The sequence below is a fragment of the Perognathus longimembris genome, chromosome 3 (assembly GCF_023159225.1).
Source record: "Perognathus longimembris pacificus isolate PPM17 chromosome 3, ASM2315922v1, whole genome shotgun sequence".
Classification (NCBI taxonomy): domain Eukaryota; kingdom Metazoa; phylum Chordata; class Mammalia; order Rodentia; family Heteromyidae; genus Perognathus; species Perognathus longimembris.
In genome coordinates this window covers 37,664,861-37,680,730 of record NC_063163.1, presented here as the reverse complement: position 1 = coordinate 37,680,730, position 15,870 = coordinate 37,664,861, and the positions used below count along the sequence as shown (strand labels likewise).

At 37.8% G+C, this 15,870-nt stretch overlaps 1 protein-coding gene across 1 annotated transcript in view; it reads left to right on the top strand.

Annotated features, from left to right (window-relative positions):
• The window catches only part of Vwa8 (von Willebrand factor A domain containing 8), a 258,527-nt gene that overhangs the window by 173,256 nt on the left and 69,401 nt on the right, over window positions 1-15,870 (top strand). The window contains exons 35-37 of the mRNA XM_048341294.1: window positions 1,649-1,844; window positions 6,211-6,292; window positions 9,507-9,711. Of these exons, the coding sequence (XP_048197251.1) occupies window positions 1,649-1,844; window positions 6,211-6,292; window positions 9,507-9,711 (483 nt within the window). The remainder of the gene's footprint in view (window positions 1-1,648; window positions 1,845-6,210; window positions 6,293-9,506; window positions 9,712-15,870) is intronic.

The following is a 15,870-nucleotide window of genomic DNA, read 5'->3' as shown; positions in this document are numbered from 1 at the left end:
CCACATATATAGAAAACGGCCAGAAGTGGCGCTGTGGCTCAAGTGGCAGAGTACTAGCCTTGAGCAAAAAGAGGCCAGGGGCAGTGCTCAGGCCCTGAGTCCAAGGCCCAGAACTGGCAAAAAAAAAAAATTAAATATACTTTATCAAAATTTAAAACTTCTATAAAAGATAATGTTAAAGGCCAGACACCAGTGGCTCACACCTGTAAGTGTAGCTACTCAAGAGGCTAAGATCTGAGGATCTCGGTTTGAAGCCAGCCTGGACAAAAAGTCCATGAGATTCTTATCTCTAGTTAAACACAAAAAAGTCACGGATGGAGCTGTGGCTCAAGCAGTAGAGTACTAGCGCTGAGAAAAAAAAAAGCTCAGGGACACCACCCAAGCCCTGAATTCAAATCCTAGGATTAGCACATATACACACATATGAAAAAAAGGAAAAAAATACTATACTACTGGGAGCGATGCATAAGTGGCCCAGAGCCTGACAGCAAGTACTCATCCCTGAATTCAAACTCCAGTTTGAAAAGAGAAGAGAAAGGAAGAGAAGAGAAGAGAAGGGAAAGGGAGAGTAAAGGCCACAAAAAGTACACATACATACACACACACACACACACAGCAGAACAGAAGGCAGTGTCTAGAAACAGATGCATGTGAATGAGGAGTGCCTATATGACCGCATTGGACACCAGTGGACAAGGGCTGGTGGTATTTGGTCAAAAAGCTATCTATATGGGAAAGGATGAACTTGGATCCTGCTCCACACTGTTCACTGAAATAAAGTCTTATTGGTTAAGGACTTAAACATGAAAGATACCACTTTAAGACTTAAAGAAAACAAAGGAAAAATATACCTTAAAACCTTAGGAAGGGCAGATGCATATGGTTAAACATTTTAAAGTAATGAATAAGAAAACAGTTAAACTTATAGGAGACAGTGACATGTGGTTAGAAAAGGCCATTCCAAGGGCTTTAAAGCTGTGTAACTTGTATTATTTGTGTGTGTGTGTGTGTGTGTGTGTGTGTGTGTGTGTAGTAGATTTTGCTTATACTGTGTTGGTTTGTTTGCTTGGCTGATACTTTGATTTTGAGCCATGACTCCAACCCAGTTTTTCATTTGTTATTTTGAAGACAGAATCTCATAATAGACTTTTCAGCCAACGCTGGCTCTGAACCACAATCCTCCAGATCTGAGCCTCCCACATATAGCTAGGATTATAGATACAAACCCGCTGTCACATTATTCTGCTATATCTTCTTTTAGCTGTAATTTATTTCAGAACAAAAAATAATTTTGTATACATTTCACACTTGTCTAGAATATAATGATTGGTGGAGCAGCCATCTCCTGGACTAAATTAAAAATGGCTGAGGAATAATGTGATTTTCTTATGTGTGTGAAACTTCTTAAAGTATTACACTGTAAAATTTATGGTAAATATAGTATACTATTACTTTAATCTCGCTTTTTTTTGTAAGAAAACTTAGCAGAGCTTTATTGAATAAGTAAGCAAGCAGATAAGCAGACAAAAAGCAAACAAATATACAAGCCGGAAAGCAGAAGCAGATTCAACAGAGTATGGATGCTCTCAAAGGGAGAGATACCTTTTCTTCTTTCTTCAATCTCTATTTTCTTCTTTTTTCTTCTCAGTCCCCCAGTGAAGTTTACTCTTGGAAGAGGCCATCATCATTGCATAAACAGAGTGGCACAGATATAGCATTCTATGGAGGGAAGAAGAGAACTGGAACTCCAAGACAGAGCAATTGTGTGACTCTCATAGGTACTAATCAAGTAGTCAGGATTTTACCCCCGGGAGAAGTCCCTCTAAAGGACATCTACTCAAAAGGTAAGAACTTACCAACTCCTCATTTACCAAGGTGATTAAGGGCAGCTTGCTTTTGGAAGAGGGCATTTAGTTTGTCATTGTTACTTGATATTTGTAACTAGACATTTATGTAGATCATTCTAGAAGGTGAGACTTAACAATAAAGACCCACGTGTGTTTGGAAAACTCTCCTTTATCTCTACATGGTGTGTGCTCATGGCACTGCGGTAAGAACTTTTTTTGTACTCACACTGGGGTCTCTACAGTTGTTCAAGGGGCATGAAGGAGGTCATTGGGAAGCATCCTAATGTGAAACTTTTTATTTTTTTAATTAAATTTTATTGTTAAGGTGATGTACAGAGAGGTTATAGTTACATAATAAGGTAGTAAGTACATTGCTTGTCATATTTGTTACACCCTCCTTCATTTTTCTTTCCCTTCCCCAGTTTAGATAAGCATATATACAATATCCAGTGTACCAGAATCATATACAGTGACCACAGGGGGTACGCCGAAGGAAATTCACCTAGTACTTTAAACATAATGACAACAGTAAAATGCTTGTGTTTCCATCTCTTGGAGTTCATTTTGGTTAGCCTCATCTTATACAATCATATGTATGTAGCTGTTGAGCTATTGTGAAAATTTTTATTATATATCCACTTTTTTGTCTATAAATACAGTAGAAACATATTAAACCTAGTAGCTAACAGGCATGTATCAAATTAAATATCTAGAAGAAATGAGTTTTAACATAATCTCATCTTCCCTTTGAAATTTTTCTTGGTTATTTAGCCTGACAGCCTTTCTACCTTTTTCTGACCTTGGCACCCTGCATATAAACTGTCCCCACTGTTCATGGGAATTGGACGATCAACACTCTAGCTGTGCCTTCCCTTTAATGGCTAGTGAACTAATCTGTAAATACAATTTACACTTTTCTTTGAAATCCACCTGGATTATCATGGAATGGAAATGTGCTGGGCCTCCATCCTCTCTACAGTGTGGAAACATTTACAATGAATGGACAAGCATTTGGATAAGTTTGGAGGAAAACCTGTCTACAGTTTTCACTTCCTTAATTCATTCATGAATTCTGCTCAGGGATAGCCATATGGTACTTTTGGTATATATTCTTGTATCCTGAAATGATTGAGAAACTTTAATTTGGATTATTTGAAGTGCTTATCACCACTACCACTCCCTTTAATATTTCCCAAAGTGCTTTAAAGCCACAAATTCCCTTTACTGATATGTGAAAATATTTTTTAATACCAGAAGTAAATTTCTTACTTTCTCCTTGAAATAGCAGACCCAACCACTAATGCATTTTCTCAACCTCTGTGCTGTGAAATCAATTTGCACAGCAAAAGAAAGGAAAACTAGACAAAAAAAGGTTTTAAAAATAAGTCAGCTTATGTTGCTCTCATAGGAAACATAAAAAACATTCTCATTTTTTTTGAAATGTCTTTAAGTGATTTTAAGCCAAAATGTTTAACTTGGTTAGTGAGTCATGTCTAGTCATCTCATCAATAACTGGCCGTTTTGGGAAAAGAATCCTGATCCATACATAATTGAACTTAGTTCATCTAGGTTTTAGTAGCAAGAATTGGCAAATATGATACATGTGTGAACCTTTATCCAAGATTGCCCTATATCCTACACTGTACAGTGCATATTATATGTGACTTACAATAGATATCCTCACTTTCTTTATGGCCATGTGGCACAGCCAGCCTAGCAGGGTGGTCAGATTACACAGTAACTTTTTGTATTTACCCATCCTTTCTCTGAATGTCTCCTTCTCTTCCTCTTTAGCTTTTGGCCCCCTAGAACCTATCTTTCCTTGACTTTCTCTTCCACTCAGACCTGGCTTAAGTTCCATATTTTCCACTATGGAATTCTTTCCAACTCTTCAAAGGCCCATAATGGCTTAAAAAGAAAAGAAAGGATATGGGGAAATTAATGCAACACATTTGAAACAAATAAATACAGATGGACAAATAATACATACAAAAATGTCCAACATCTTTACCTATTAAGGAAATGCAAATCAAAACAACAATGAAATTCCATCTTACCCCAGTCAGGATGTTCATCATCAAAACAATAACAATTGCCAGCAAGGATATGAGAGAAAGGTGCCCTTCTGCACAATACTGTTGGTAGGTAGATATATGTGTGTGTGTGTGTGTGTGTTGTGTGTGTGCGCGCATATATATATACACATACATATATATACATACATATACATACATATACATATACATATATATATATATACCAGTCCTGGGCTTGGACTCAGGGCCTGAGTACCGTCCCTGGCTTCTTTTTGCTCAAGACCAGCACTCTACCACTTGAGCCACAGCGCCACTTCTGGCTTTTTCTATATATGTGGTGCTGAGGAATCAAACCCAGGGCTTCATGTATGCAAGGCAAGTACTCTACCTCTAGGCCATATTCCCAACCCAGAAATATATTTTTAAAAGAAAAAAAAACCTAGTAATAGAACTTTGATCTGATTCTTCTATACCACTCCTGGCTTTGTAACCAAAGGAATCAAAGGCAGTAGGCAATAGAAATACAGTCACACCCAAGTTCATTATAGCACTGTTCATAGTAGCCAAGCTATAGATTCAGCCTAAGTGTCCATCTGTGGGAGAGTTGATTTTTTTAAATTGCATATACTATATTTATTTGGCCATCACAAAAGACAAAATCAAGTTGTTTATAGGAAAATAGATGGAACTGGAGATTATCATGTTAAGCAATATATGCCAGACTCAGACTAGTATTATGTATTTTCTCTTATGTGTAGAATCTAAAAATAATAATTAATTAAAAGATATGAAAGTAAGCCAGGTGCTGCTGGTGGCTCATGCCTGTAATCCTAACTACTTAGGAGGCTGAGATCTGAGGATCACACTTTGAAACTAGCCTGGGCAGAAAAGTCCATGAAACTCTTATCTCTACTAAACTATACAGAAAAAGCCAGAAGTAGATAGTTGATCTATGATGGCTCAAGTGATAGAACACTAGCCTTGAGAAAAAGAATCTCAGGGACAGCACCCAGGCTCTAAGTTCAAGTCCCAGGACTAGCACAAAAGAAGAAAAAAAAGACATGAAAGACAACAAGGAATAGGGATAAAAGTGGGTAATGGGGAAAATACAGGCAGTGCTTCCATACATTATGAAAATGAAGTAATAATTCACATTTAGTATAATTAATATAAACTATTTTAAAAGGAATAAAAGGGAATCTTCCTTCTTATTTTGTGAGTACTTTAAGACAACATCTCTTTCTGTCTCTTCCCAAGTTTTTCTTGGGATATATGGCACAAAGTAAACTCAAACATGTCTTGAATAATTAAGAGAAATGTTGTTATTTTTTTCAGCATTCCTCTTAAAAACACTTTCAACTTCAAACATGAAATTAAAATTCATTTGTTATTTGTGAACAAGGTTAAATGAATTCAGTGTGGACATTCTAGACATCTCATTCTAGTGTGAAATTATAATAAAAATTAGATAGGTAGGCATAAAGACAGAAAAACAGAACATAGGCAAAACTCTTTAATGATATAGATTTGGAACTGTAACCTCTCTGTAATTCAGTTTGATAAAAAATATATATAAAAAAGAAATACCTCAATGGGTAATAAATGAGATCAAAAACTTTTTTTAAAAAAGACATAGATTTGGTATAGATAAGTCTTGTTTTGTTTTCAGATGTCTTAGTTGCCAAGATTATGTTTAATGGGGCTATTTTATAAATAGATACTAACCTAAACACAGCTCAAGTTGGGATTGTGTGGAACAAAGTCCCTTCCAGTACTGTCCAGCTAAGTGGTCTCAAGCAAGTCCCACTGTTACATTACCTCTGGAAAACCTCTGCTTCCTCATCTCTCAAAACAGAACAACCAATGTATCACAGCTAGGAAACATGAGAGCCAGGACTCTACAGCAGGTTAGTCTGCTATAAACTGAGTGCTAATTCTGCCACTGTACAATTGCGACTAAGCACATTGTGATATCCTAAAATAGAAGACAGAATTCAGATGATAACATATTTTCAAATAAACTGTAACTGCCGAATCATTGACCCATTTAGGGAAACAAAGATAGTAGGAATGAACAACAGGTTATTTTCAGATAGTAAAGAATTACAGCCTAATAAGTGCTTTTTTTTTTTTAAACCATCCTTGTATTTCCCTGAAGGAGTGATAATTTTCAAAGTCTATTTAAGACAACTGGGCTTGGCCTAGTGTCTTATCAAATAGGTCCCAAAATTCCGCTCTTGACTTCCTTTGGCTTTTAGCATTCTTGGGTCCTGCTTTGGTATTAAACAGTCATTTAAAATTTGATTCATGTCCTAACTCATTTGCAGGTGTCACCCCCCCAGAGACAGCTGGTTATATAGAAGTTACTGATCTTCAATCAAAGAAACTCAGATATATCCCCATTCCCAGGTAATTCACATCACCTCTGTTCTTAGCTTGATATGTCATTTAAAAAATGAACTGAGGGGCTTGGAATGTGGCTTAGTGATAGAGTGCTTGCCTAGCATGCATGAAGCCGTGGGTTCAATTCCTCAGCATTACATAAACAGATAAGGCCAGAAATGGCACTGTGGCTCAAGTGGTAGAGTGCTAGCCTTGAGCAAAAAGAAGCCAGAGACAGTGCTCAGGCCCTGAGTCCCAAGCTGCAGGAATGGCAAAAAAAAAATAAAAAAGAGAGAGAGAGAGAAAGAACCGAGTTCTTACCAAAGATGCTGAAAAAAGCATGTTTTTTGCTCCCTTAAATAGTGATCTCTTTTTTCCTCCAAGTTACAGTTGGTTTATATCTTGCTCTTCTTCTGCATGCTTTAGTGGCATTTTTATTTCCATTTCAGAAAAATATTCAAGTATTGTAAAATGTAAGTCTAATAGCCTCTAGTTTTCAATCTCTTTTGTCCAATTGGGTCTCATGCTAAGTTTTTTTTCTTTTTGGCCAGTCCTGGGCCTTGGACTCAGGGCCTGAGCACTGTCCTTGGCTTCTTCCCGCTCAAGGCTAGCACTCTGCCACTTGAGCCACAGCACCCCTTCTGGCCGTTTTCTGTATATGTGGTGCTGGGGAATCGAACCTAGGGCCTCGTGTATCCGAGGCAGGCACTCTTGTCACTAGGCTATATCCCCAGCCCTCATGCTAAGTTTTTGTGTACTAGAAATAGCATTGCTAGTATTGCAGAAAATTTAAAAATTATTAACTCTATATTAGTTTTCTGCATTCAAAAGTGTCAAAGGATTTTAAATAGCATTTGTTTAATATTGTTTCTAAATATGTTACTGTGTCCTTAGTTGTGATGTCATACAGTAGCTAATGGATTCCCAGACACTTAGAATTGCACTCATTACCATTCATTGCTTCTATCATTGTCCAGCAGTGAAGCAAAGCCTTTAAACTACGTAGGCTTGACATACAAAAGCAGAAACAATAATGCTATCACCCTTGAAGAATGCAGGTGTCCTTACCTGTAGGACAGTATATGACCTGCTTTATGTGCATCCATTGCTTGTCTCCTCTCTCAAGCTAAGCTTGACCCTTCTTTGATCTGCTTGACATGGTCTTTTTCTCACGTTTTTCCCTTCCCTGCAGGCCAGAGACTCCTTTTTCTAATCCTTCTCCACTATTATCTGGGTTAAGGTCATATCCCCTCCTCTCATGTACTTTCTCACCTGTGCCTGGTCCTCTACACCCCAGTGGATAAATACCTGACATACTCCTCCTTCCCAGGAGCCTATCAGTCACACAAAATGCCACTAGGCCATCTTTCTTCTCCCTTCTCCAGCCCCCAGAAGAAAATAGCTCAACATGACAGTACAAAGAACTCAGCAGCACAGTTTCATTTCCTGGGACTGTTAATCAGATTCAAAAAGTATGAAAGATGAAATCATTATTCCAAGAAAGAGATTTCTTTTTTCCAATATATATTAGTATAACCTCTTGGAACACCTTAATGTACTGGCTTATTAGAAAATGACTTTTAGTCATTTAAGGAAACACCTTATTCTGTATTAGTTGTATGCTTATTAAAATAGATGAGTTATTTATAATAAAAACAAAGAATACCTAATTTTAGCATCTGTAAACTATTAATTAGTAGAGTGTCTGCCTAGCAAGTGTGTCAGGCCCCAAGTTCAAACCCTGTTAGTGCAAATAATAATAATATGTAATTCATGACTTTATGAATTCCTTGTATAGGCTCACATCACTTTCTAAGTTAGCAAAGGCAAAATTGAAATAGAAATGCTAATGGAAAGCATATTTAAAACATAGGCTCCTCATAGATATGGCAGGAGTTAGTCTACCAAGGCTGTTGGGGGATGCATGAGTTGCCTGGACCGCATTTCTCCCTGACAGTAAATTGCTGGTATCATCTGGGGTACACAAAGAAAGGAAATTGTTACTATTTTTGTCTGTTACAAGCAGATCTGTTGGTTTCTTATCTCTTATGAATTCAAGGCTGCTATAACAAAAGACCACCAGCTAAATGGCTTATGTACCTGCTCTGTCATGATCTAGAAGCTGAGAAAGCCAAAATTGAGGTGGCAGCCAGTTCAGCTCCCAATAAGGACTCTGGCAGATGGCTGCCTTCTTACTAGCATGTAGAGGAGAGAACACACAGCCTATAGACACTTCTTATCTGGACAGTCCCATTATGGGGGTTCTGTCCATATGATCCGGTCTGAATCTAGTCACCTCCCAAAGGCCTTGCCTCCTGATACCATCACAATGGGAGTTATGGCTTCACCATGTAGATTTGGTGGGACACAAACATTTAGTCAGTAATAAATTCTTTAAAGTTTAGTGACTATAAATCACTTCAGCTTCATTATGTGGATTTTCAATAGCTTATGTGCTATTATTAATAATAAAAATACCTTAAGGAAGTATTTGTGGTTTGCTTTTTTTTTTCTTATTTGTTTTTGGCAGCATTAGAATTTGCTAGGCAGGGACTCTATCACTTGTGCCATGCTGGTTTTTCTTTTTGTTACTTTGGAGATAGGATCTCAACTTTTTGGCCTTATGGGTGTGAACAAGTAGGCCCACCTTTTTTTGTTGAGGGGAGGTTCTCACTAACTTTTGAACCTAGTCTGGCCTTGAACAATGATCCACCCAATCTGTAAGCTAGGATCGTAAGCAGGAGCCACCACACCTAGCAAAAATCTTTGTTTTTCATATTCATTATTGTCTTGTCTTATGTTTACAAATTCGTTTTTTTTTTTTACAAATTGTTTTTTTTTAAGCCTCATTTATCCTCATTACTTCTTTATACTATGACATAGATAAGAGCAGATATAAAGGAACTAATGATGTTGTAAACACATTTTTGTGTGTGTGCCAGTTCTGGGGCTTGAACTCTGGGCCTGAGCACTGTCTTTGAGCTTTTTTATTCAAGGCTAACTTAGACTCTACCAGTTGAGCTACAACCACACTTCTGGCTTTTTGGTAACTAATTAAAGAGTCTCATGGACTTTCCTGCCCAGGCTGGCTTTGAACTGTGATCATGAGTAGATAGGATTCCAAGTGTAAGCCACCAGTGCCCAGCTATGAACACACATTTTAAGCAGTAAAAGTCATTGCAAATTTATCATGTGCTTTGTTGGTATGGTTTCTTAGCTGCACTTTGGATTCCCTTTCCAGTTCCAGCTCCCTCTCACCATACACCACGTGGCTATCTGCTATTTCTGACACGGATGCGCTGCTGGCTGAGTGGGACAAAAGCGGCGTCGTTACTGTTGACATGGGAGGGCGCGTCAGGCTCTGGGAAACTGGACTTGAGCGTCTCCAGCAGTCACTCCTGGAGTGGAGGAACATGCTGGGGCAGGATGGTGACCAACATATGCAGGTAGCCCTTGAATTTAATTCTAAACACACAATTGGGAAAACTGGCTCAAGCACTCAAGATATCGTTGCTTAAATAATTAATCTTTAAATTCTTAAAAAACCAAGTCTAATAGCATAAATGTGAAAATGTAGAAATGTGCCTTTGTTAAAACATGCAGGTTCCTGACATGACCATACACAAATACAATCACCAACTTATATTTTTTACCCTCACATGTTAGCCAGTTTCTAGCAACACCTTAGCATCTGTTCTCACTTTCACTGCCATCATCAACACATCTACTAGCTACCTAGGCAACGGAAACACTTAGGACCTGGCACCTGGTAGACTCATAGAAACCTCGAGATACATAGTACTCAAACTGACATGTTCAGTTGAAACCCCTTTGTACAATACTTCAAGATAACTTGAAAAGCAACCTCTAGACAAGGGAAAGTTAGCAAAAGAAGCATTCAATAGAGCTTTTATCGACTGCCTTCTATCCAGATACCGCAAAATTAGCAGTTACAATGAGTTGACACAAGGTGCCAAGCAGAGAACATGGGACAGGCCACCAAAGCCAAAGGAAAGCCAGCCAGCCCAGGAATTGCTCAGTGAGCTCCTACACTGTTGTGTGGAAGGATGAGGAAGGCATCATAGTCCATAGGAAGCACAGAATAAAAAGATTGGTATTGGTTTGTAATGTTTTTTAAATTTTAATCTTCAGAACAAAACTTCCCTTGTTTACATATCATCCTTATCCACCAAAAAGAAAGGTACCTTCCTGCCAGAATGGTTGCTCTGCAAGAGCCAGTCAACAAGACACTTCCACCAATTATGACATCAATAATCGACTGTATGATTATTTTGCAACCAAAACAGAAATACCTGTATGTGTAGATGAAATACACACTTCTGTTAGATCCTTGAAGGCTTAAAGGAATGTTTTGAAAATCTCAATCCAAAGTCAGCTAGCAATTGCACATCCTTTTGAAGGCACAACAATGTGTCATTTTAATTAAAGCAAACATGACTGCTCTAAAATAAACATGGAATTAGGAACAGCGGACTGTTGCCACAACACATGAATCCTTCTCCATATCTATCCACTATCCAAAACAATATTTGAGAACTCATTACTTAGGATTCCATCTCTTTTATTATTAAACACTAATTTCTTCCTTCTTTGAATTAAGCTTCTGTTTTTTCTATAATAGCCATTGAGGCCTAATAGTAAATACTATTGTGTTTGAATTTCATCTACTTTGGCATTCTCATATGTTGTAAAAAATTAAAGGTCATATTTTCCCATGGTCAAGCTTTGTGACCTAAAGCTTTACTTTTTTTCCTCAAAAGGACTTTATAAGTGACCTTTGCTCATGAGTTTCATGATAGTTCTTGATTGTCCCAAAACTCAACCTCTTTTTATGTTGTCACCAGGTAGCTCTTCTCTTTTAAAGACTTCTTCATTTTTTCCCAGCTCCTAGCATAGTGACTAGTATTCAACAGTGATCTTTATTGCTACTCACACTTAGATCTACTAAGTGTGTTATAGGTAATTGAAGCTATTTGATCACAACTGGATTTCTTTCAACTATCACAAATTATTTATTGCATGCTTACATGTACACAAATCAATACATATTCAGTGAATAAATAGCATAGTTATATATAGCTAAGTTAGAATTATAGCACCTAACATCTCAAGAATGACCAAACTATTTGGCTCCATTGTACAGTGCATTATCTGAACTTTTCCTAAATGCAGTATTTTCTAGGAAATAAATAGTTTTATGACCCCAGCTCAAAGTTAAAATTTAACAGAAATTAGACACATTTATTAATAAAGTTATGCAAATCAGAATCAGATGACAGTTTCTTTATAAGACTAGGATTGCCATTTTGTTAGTGTTTGTCTTTTATATCTAAGATTCCAATTTGTTGAACAAAATACAAAATACAAATACTTGTATTTGTACTTAACCAAGAAACAAATAGTGAGCATACATCTTTATGTTAAATGATGGGGATGAATTGTCCCGTCTGCCATTGTTTTAACTTTTTGTGAAGTCTCTTGGTAACTACTGAGAAAAATCACTTAGCCCCACTTATGTAAGTCTGCTCTTACTGTTTTCAAGTAGATTGTTCTAAATAAGAGTCCAAATGTAAACAGGAGTCATTGCAAGGAGTAAGTAACATTTCTCTTCTTCAATCCTTTCCTCTTTGATCATTCAGGGTGCCTCATTTATGGATACCTTATTTGACACAGGTCTGCTTCCAACTTTGGAACTTGGAAAATAACTCTCATAGAAGTTGTGAGAAAAAAGTAATTGGTACCCTATCTACATTTACTGACTCGAAGCAGGGTTCCTTGTTACTGATGGAAATAACCTGATCTCCATCTAGTGGCCAAATGGGTTTACTACACATCACTTTAGGAGTTTAGCACTTCTGAGTCGCCCCCCCAGGCCTCCAGACTGAGATTTCCATCATACTCTTTCCTTGTGTAGCTCCTGCCATGAGTAGGTGCTCATTTAGGTCAGCAGTAAGGCCTTGAAAATAATCTTCCAAACCATGTGCTGCAACTGAACCCCACCTTTCCCCAATTTCTCAGCATAGTAGGAAATAAATTGTCTATATCTTCTACAGGTACCTGCTTTTAAGCCAGTGTTGATTTCATTTTTTGTCAAATTAATTCACTGGCATATTTTTTAAATGAGCATAAGCTTGTAAGAGAATACTTAACTGAACTCGGCATATAAAATGTGTTCATTAATGTGACATGCTTTGACAGCGTATTTCTCCTACAGTAAACAACTGTGACAACAGATTCAACGCACTATTGTAATTATAGTTCCTTGAATCCATTATTTATTACTTTTACACTTCATGTTTTTACAATTACGAACTAAATATAAGCCAAACTTTTTCCAGTCATATGCCATAGTATTCTCTATAAGTACTTTTTTCATATTTTTACTTTGTTGCATTTATATTCTTCTCAAGAGTGTTAATAAACCTACACCATAAGTTTTACCAGAAATCAACTCAATCTTCTCTAAAGGCTCCTAGGCACTATTTTGTAAGACAAAATGTTTAAATGGGTATAGCTACACATATCATATTCTAATTACAGTAAGAAATCAGGTAATAGATATTCCATATGTTGCTGGGAGAATCTCTTTGAGGCCTTTGAGTAGTACTTCCTTAACTGCATACTTTAAAAATGGATAGAGTCTGCTGCTAAAACTCATATGGATTAGCATTTATGGATACTTTTAGATAGACACAAACTGCTGCCTTGTAGGTATGAATTTGGTGTTTGAGAATGGAGAGGAGAGAGATAGAAAAGATACATAGAAAAGATACTAACCTATTATTAATCACCATTAATCCAACACTATAGAACTATAAGTAAATGTAGTTTTAACATATCAGTAACTGAGGTTTGTCTTCCTGTTTTTGTTGTTGTTATTGCTTTGTTATTGTTTCAAGACAGGATTTCCTACATATTCTGAGCTAGCCTTGAACTGTGTAGTGCAAGCTTGTCTTGGACTTAAAATCCTCCTGACTCAACCTCTAGAGTGCTGGGATTGCTAGTGTGCATCACTGTACCTGGCAAAATTGGACTCTCTCTAACTACTAGTCTAGCATGTTTCCTTTTTTTCTTTTTAAGCTTTCAGTAGATGTCCAGATCTACAGTAATTTCGGGTTTTGAAAATCCCTGATTTATACACTTGCCACTCTTGGTAAATTTGGTTTTTCAGCCTACAGGTTAAGTTATTGCCAAACCATCTGGTGGTACACATTTTGTTTTTTTTTTATTGAAAAGGGCGTAGTCTGTTCTTGTATTTTGTTCATTGCTTTAGACTGAGTCAGGGTCACTATTATAGAATGACTATGTTTTGAAGGATTGTTGCATGTACATATGTCCACAGAAATCTTTCTTGGCCTTTTAACTTTATAATTCTCTGTCATATCTCCTAGTGATATGTCAACGGACCTGGCTCTTACCAAGATGGTCTAGCTGTTTGCCTAGGTGGTAACCCTTAATCAGTGCCTCTAAATGATTTCTCTATCACTTATTCCTATAAGACAAATCCAGCCAAAGAAATTCATTTTGGTTTTCAGGTGTAGCTACTGACAGTGCATGATCCTCCCTTGGGAAGGGTAGTAAGACAGTGGACCAATAGGCCAATAGCCAGTCCATTTGGCCTGCTCTCCTTTGGATAAGTGGGGCTCTATTCGGTAACTTTTTTCATTTGTATGGCCAAAGTAGTTGACAGAAATGACTTTTGAGGGGAACCAGGATTTGTTGTGGCACATGGTTTCGGGAGTTTCAGTGTATGGTCACTTGGCCCCCAGTACTTAGGCAGGACATCATGGCCAGAGGTGCATATGACAAGAAGAGCTTTTCTCCCCATCGCAGACAGGAAGCCAAGAGAGGATGGGACTGAGAGCCAGGTATAAGCTTCAAAAGCACAACCTCAGTGGCTTATTTCATCCAGCCAAAACCCACCTCCCAAAGTTTCCACAGTCTCCCAAAATACTGCCACCAGCTGGCAACCAGTGAAAGATTGAGCCTATAGGAGACAGTTCATATTCAAGCCATATGCAGAGGGTTATTAACAATGTTTGCTAATTTCCATGGTGTAAACCTCTTTTCCATAACGGATTCCAAGCTACTAAGAGTTAACAGTGTTTGCAAAATTCCTGTGTACTAAGTATTTCTCACAAGCTGGTACCGTTTGGCTCCAGGATGCCACTGGTTTAATTAAGTCTTTATCAACCAAATCCCTGAAGAGATATATGACAGTTACCTAAGAACAAAGCCTTTCAAAAATAGGGCAATGCAAATATGAATAGAGAGAGAGAGAGAGAGAGAAAGATAACAGAAAAGAGGAAGGAATGCAGATCACTTGGGTCATATCATGTCATGCTATATAGGAGATGTGGAAGCCCTCAGTTGTGCCCCATTACTTTGTCCCATGGTCCTTCCATTACCCGGAATTTGCTTTTAGCAACAAATTGGAGGGATGTTCCTCTCCCCCCTCTGCCCGCCCCCCCCCCCGCAAGTGTGATAACACATACGAATTCTCTTATATACATTGTACTTCAGCAAAAAACTGCTAGTTGATTTTTATATCTCACCAGAATTCAAGCTTCTATTGATCACAACCTTATCAGAAATGCAATGCAAACAATACAACATAACTGAAATTAAATCAACAGCCACTTCCCCAGGATAGACATCAGCAGATTTATGATTTTAGGGAGGCTATGAGTTTTTATCAACCTCTTTTGCATAACCAATGAGAACAATACCCCTATAAATTATGAAAATTGAAGGTTACAGGGTTTTAAACTGTTTAAAGATAACAAATGGGAAATGGCACTGTAGCTCACTGGTAAAGTGCTGGCCTGGAACAAAAGAAGCTCAGAGATAGCACCCAGGCCCACAGTTCAAGCCCCAGCAATAATAATAATAATAATAATAATAATAATAATAATAATGATGATGATAGCATACTTGAAAAAGGCCTAATTTTAAGACTTTCCAGTTATGAGTGTGGCACCAGTGATAGAACACCTTCCTAACAAGCAGGAGACTCTAAATTCAAACCCCAAAAGTAAATGAAAAAAAAAATTACTTTTCAAATCATCAGCAGCAATATTTCAGCTCCCTTCTCTCATGACAAGCTTAAAATCATCATTTTATATGACCTAGCATATCCCAATGAATATTGTTTAACAATATGATCAGGAAATAAAGAGGACATATCAGCAATAATTACCTGTAAGGTTCTCCAGAAAGGAAACCCACCACATGGTTCAGGCAGAAAGGAATTTATTGGGGGGTAAGCAAACTGCCAGCCCACACAAGATGGAGGCGTGGGGAGACAGAGGGGGAGGAAGAAGGGAAAGAGAAAAGATCAAGAGAGAGTAAGAGAGAAAAGGAAAAAGAGTGGGGACCATGTTGCGCTGGATTATATTGGAAAAGGTTGGGGGAGGGAGTATGGCCAGGTGGATTGGATGTGACCTCAGAGAAGGAGGTGGTAACTGCCTCCAGGTGTGTCAGTTACCTAGGTAACTCAGGTACTGGGTACAGACTTAAACAGGTAAGGGATATCTGCATGGAGCCCTCCTGGCGGTGGACCTTACATTATCAAGAGTATAAAG